General features: G+C 33.8%; 2 protein-coding genes across 2 annotated transcripts in view; one reads left to right on the forward strand and one right to left on the reverse strand.

The window, feature by feature from the left end:
* LOC117120475 overlaps positions 1-1237 on the forward strand; it is a 6101-nt gene extending 4864 nt beyond the window's left edge. Inside the window, exon 3 of the mRNA XM_033265499.1 lies at positions 1178-1237. Within this exon, the coding sequence (XP_033121390.1) occupies positions 1178-1237 (60 nt within the window). The remainder of the gene's footprint in view (positions 1-1177) is intronic.
* On the reverse strand, positions 1055-5004 carry LOC117120476. Its single transcript, XM_033265500.1, has 7 exons — positions 4850-5004; positions 4375-4437; positions 4024-4240; positions 3674-3712; positions 3000-3293; positions 2164-2499; positions 1055-1646 (listed from the first exon to the last, which is right to left on the reverse strand). The coding sequence occupies exons 1-7, from the start codon at positions 4886-4888 to the stop codon at positions 1342-1344; spliced, it is 1293 nt and encodes a 430-aa protein (XP_033121391.1). The 5' UTR covers positions 4889-5004; the 3' UTR covers positions 1055-1341.
* Between the last annotated feature and the right edge of the window lie 6 nt (positions 5005-5010).

Genomic DNA, 5010 nt, shown 5'->3' on the forward strand with positions numbered 1-5010 from the left:
GTGGGAAGCTCTGTCAGAACATTCTGCCCGGAAATTGCACTCTCATACCTTAAAAATTTTACCAATAGTTCATGGCAACAATTATTTTTCGTGACACAATTTAGGGGTATGATCGCACCATCTGTACTCCTGCATCCGCCCAAGTTCCCATTCTAAAATCGATTAAATAAGCCTAAATAAGCCCTAAATTGTCAAATTTTTCAGTCGGGTTTGCCCCTGGACCACTTTTGAAAGATTTTGAGTAATGCCTGACCACGCCCAATTTGCTCTGGTTGGGGACATGGGAACCTCCCTGTCGGGCAATTCCTGGAGCTGCTACTGTTTCACAACCCATTAGGCACATTTATCTGGAGGTCGTGGGTTCAATTCTACCCGATATACATGCAACATTCTTTTCCGAAGTATTTCTGGATGTGCAGTGCTGAGTATGCTGCAGAAGAGTATGCGAGATCAGCATAAGATAATTTACTAAGTTACATTTAATTTAAAGCCCAACTGGGACAGCGCCGTACAACACATTCCGACGTAATATGTCATCAGGGACAGTCTTAAGGTCATCATCATAATAGTAAATGTTTAATATTCTACAATGTGACCGTACTCGGCAACTTTAATTTAAACGTGTCAAGCTGCAACGTGACGCTTTCTGAATTTGGTTTAAACATTATGAAACTAAAGACGCATTGGAACTTGAAGCTTAATTTGTGTATTTTAGTAATTAGTTATCAATTGTAAATTAAGTAAGAATTGTGGAATTTTTGATAATCAGAGTAGTAAAATGTTTGTAAATTTATAAACAAATTGTTTATTAAGAATTGTTTTCTTCATGATGCCATCATAAATGGTGTATTATATAATATACTGAATAATATTAATTTGAACTTTAATATAAGTAATAATTTATCATTTAAATTGCATAATCAATACAGTATAAAAAAACGTACATACACTTTATATACATATAAGAAAGTATACATACTCCAAGTATTGAAATGCATGTCATTGTGCTGGGATTCAATATTTCGACATTATGTCATCATCAGGATTTCAATACTTAATGTATTATACTTTCTTATCTGAGATTAATCAGTGGACCTTTCGGTTTTTATAAACATATTATCAAAAGAAAAAATTGACATTAATGTTTTCATGTATATTTTGTATTCAATATTTACAGTCCTGGATGACAGCATCAAAAGAATGCAGTTTGGATGATCGAAAGGCGAGCAAAATATAATTTCTTAAAAAGTGTCCTAATGTGGTAATGTGGTGTATAACTGTGTAAAATTATATTCTGGTGTCATTTTTTTATTGCACGGTTATCATGTTTAAAATGTTGCTTTACACCTTTGCTTGAAATTTTCCATATTTTTTCTGGTAGTATGACTCAAGTTCTTCCTTGATATCTATTCGTTCAACTTTGTTCAGTGCTTCACTAATTGTTTCGAGATGATTTACATCAGCTTCCTGTGTACTTCGCCACTGTACCAACATTTCAATACAGGCGTCTGCAATAGGTGGTGAGAGGTCTGATTCAATTTGATTTATTTTATGTTTCTCCATACCAAGGTAGATGCCGAATTTTGTCAAATATTTACCATCAAGTTTATCAGAGACAAACACCATGTCAATATCATCTAAGCAACCTGTAATAGAACACAAAAATTTCCAATAATACTGTGTAGACATATCCGTTTAAAAAAGGCATGCTCTATTATTAAAATGAATTTCCATAAAATGAACAGCAAATCTTGATCATCAAAATATTTTCCTAATAAAAAAAAAATCATACAGATACTAAGCAAAAGATCAGTGGTCTAATGGTTATGACACCAGGATGTTGTGGATTCAATTCCCACCCAAATTACTTGCAAGATTTTGCCTCAAAAGTATTTGGGGATGCACTAAGTGTACAAGGAGTTCTCAACTATATTACAACAGGGGTCAAGTTTGATCAAATCAATTTGAAGGGTCCAGTGATCATGCAAGTTTGCAAAGTGACAAGAGGTCTAGGAGAAAATAATGTTGAAATATATTTATTTGTATAAAAGCGCATAAAACTTGATGCATCGGGATCGTGCTAGCAATGTTTCTCAGGATGTGCAAAAATGGTATTACATTTGGAGAACAGCAGTATTTTTTTTTTTATTAGATTTTACTAACCTTGCACGGGTGTTGGAATTTGGGACAGATTTATCTGAGTTGGTGCAACTTCTGCCTCGTCACTGTAGCCATGCCTTTCACACACACTTTGTGCAAGTTCAATAAGCTTCTGTTGCCTCAAAGCATTCATCATGATTGGTACTTGTTGGCTCTTTGATTGGTCATCCCTCCAAGTAACCAGCAATTCCATGATACAGTCTTCCACCAATCTGTTGTTTTTTGCTATCTTTTTTATATCGGTCCACTTGAGTCCAAGACGCACTCCCAGTCTCCTCCATGATTCGGGATCCAGATTGTCACAAATGAACAGCAAATCTTGATCATTAAAACATTTTCCTAAATAAAAATGATAGATAATATGCAGTGAGTAAAACACATACTTAATGACGAGCTACAGAAAAAAATGTGAGGCTTCCTATGTATTTTTAAATCACAGCCCAACACAGAGGCATGCTCCCTCCTTGCCGCATGCAAAAATTTAACCTTAGATCTAATGCCAGGACATATGAAGTGCTGAAAACAAATACAGATAATGTTCTGCTATTCTTTTTATTGCTCAAATAATTATATATATATATCTATATTTTGATATTTCATCCCATTATTGTAAGCCAACTGTAAATCAAAATGTTTTAACCTATTGTATTTCGTAATTTTACTCATCTTTTTGTAATGCATTGTTAATATACCTGTAATACAATATTTGTGTATGTTTTTTGATATCTCTCATTCTATGTAGTTTGATATTCTGTAATACAAGAATTCCAGACTTGTTCTCCCTTTCGTAATGTTTTTTATCCCCGAAAAAAATAAAATTTCTGAAATCCTTAAGATACCTGCTTGCTGAGTGACGAGATTTTCGTTAATTTCACCCTCAAACAAATCTTCTGCTAGTTGTCTGAGCTTATGTTGTTTCAGAGCAGTGCACATCACTTTACGTTGATGAATATCTCTACTGAGGTTGCTCCTCCAGTAATTTATCATATTTTCGGCAGCCTTTTGAGTCTGCATATCATCAGCAATGAACTTGTTCACTTTCGACCACTTAAGTCCCAAACGGACACCAAACCTTTTCCAGCTGAGACTCAAATCATCAGAAACTGTCACAATGGTGGCGTCATCCACAAAGCCTAACATGCAAGATAATTATTACTGTATATAGAAAACATATGTATCCCAACTGTATTTGACATGAGTTTTAGACACTCCATTTAAAAAAACTTTCATCAAAAAAAAAAAAAATGATCCCTGGTCTCCCCAAATTTCAGTACTTTTTTCACTTTCTGTTTATGCTACTGTTTTTTAAAAAACCGAATAAATAATGAAATAAATGACTGGAGATTTGGGAAAAATAATAGCATGAGATTAACTTTAAACCATTATCCAGCAGTACAGATGACATTTAAAACCAGTTTGTTGCAACAAAAAGTTTGTTTTCAATAAAACCAGCACCATCTTACATCAGATATAAAGTATGTGATCCATTATTTTAAAAAATCCATAAACATACCTGTTGGTATATGTACTACTTGCTGAGACTGTGGACGATCTAGAGAGTAATAGAATAATACATCAAGGTAAAACGACACATTACCTTTGATAACATAAGTTGTTCGTAATTGTTCAAACTTGCTTAATTATGATCATTTCACGTTGGCCCTTCTTTTTTAATATCTATTATTTTCTCTCATAACACAGCTTACGAGGAATAATTTTGCACAGGGTATTTATATAGAGCAATGAGGTAGGATACTATGTCGCTTGTCTCTGTTTTTTGTCAACGTGTGTTATTTTGGTTGTTTCATATTTGTCCAAATAGATTTACCAAAGCAGACCTCAATGAACATAACTGTACTTTACCTTGCAATCGTGGCTCGTCATCTCCAAATAGTCGACGGTAGCGCGGCAATATATTGCTTCCACATGACAGCACATCCTCGTCAAATGTGCGCACGATTTGCATGTGGGCACTACTTAAGTCTGAACTACATTCGCAAGCAATGTACCTCGTTAATTCAATGCCTCGTACGCCACTCAGACAAAATGGCTTTAGTTCCTTTTCGAGGAAACTCAGTACCTGGTGGAGATGAAAAATATAGGTTAAATCTATGTTAAATAATTAATGTACATTAAGGAAAAACATAAATTTAAAACATTAGAACATTCAAATTAATTCTCGAAAGTCTCTCAAATCAATGAAAGGTGTAGTACCTTTTTACACACTGTCGGTGAGGGCTCATCTTCCTGACTGTGTTCCAAGATTGCGATCGTTGTCTAGAAAACATAACATTAAGAATCTGTCATTTGAAGACAAATATGATTTTGATACTCATTTATTCTTGGCAGTTCTAGTAGTTTTTTTTTTCTGTGTGTATGTTCTTTATATTCCATACTGCAAAACAGTACTGCAATTATATACAGCACTTATATTTAGGCCTATATATTTTTTTAATGACTTATGATTGCAGTGACGACGATGTTTATGTTGGTGGCTTACATGTTTTTAGCGGCATTGGTTTTTATCAACTTATTTATTATACTTACATATATATAAACAATATTTGCAAATTTTTAATACTCTATTTTTACCATTAGGCCTATGTACTGTATAAACTTTCCATTCATAAAAAAAGTAATGAAAATAATATTAAAAGAAATTTGAAAAGTATCATAATACTCCTACTACCTTAAACATACGGCGATTCCTGATTGTTGCTACACTCATAACCACTTTATGAAATTGATCGATATTCAACTCCACATGCTCATACGACAATTTAGGCTCATCATCTTTTACTTGGAATTTCTCTATGAACTTAGTTACTCCTCGCTGGAATAGATCGTCGG

Source organism: Anneissia japonica, unplaced genomic scaffold (assembly GCF_011630105.1).
Source record: "Anneissia japonica isolate Jap-2015-1 unplaced genomic scaffold, ASM1163010v1 scaffold288046_len260376_cov104, whole genome shotgun sequence".
Taxonomy (NCBI): Eukaryota; Metazoa; Echinodermata; class Crinoidea; order Comatulida; family Comatulidae; genus Anneissia; species Anneissia japonica.

Excerpts from the sequence above, each read along its gene's own strand:
- LOC117120476 (XM_033265500.1), bottom strand. The coding sequence starts at position 4,888 with ATGAGTGTAGCAACAATCAGGAATCGCCGTATGTTTAAG. Across the intron at positions 4,241-4,374 it reads CACCGACAGTGTGTAAAAAG|GTACTGAGTTTCCTCGAAAA; the intron begins GTACTACACCTT and ends CATCTCCACCAG. Across the intron at positions 3,713-4,023 it reads TGACGAGCCACGATTGCAAG|ATCGTCCACAGTCTCAGCAA; the intron begins GTAAAGTACAGT and ends ATTACTCTCTAG.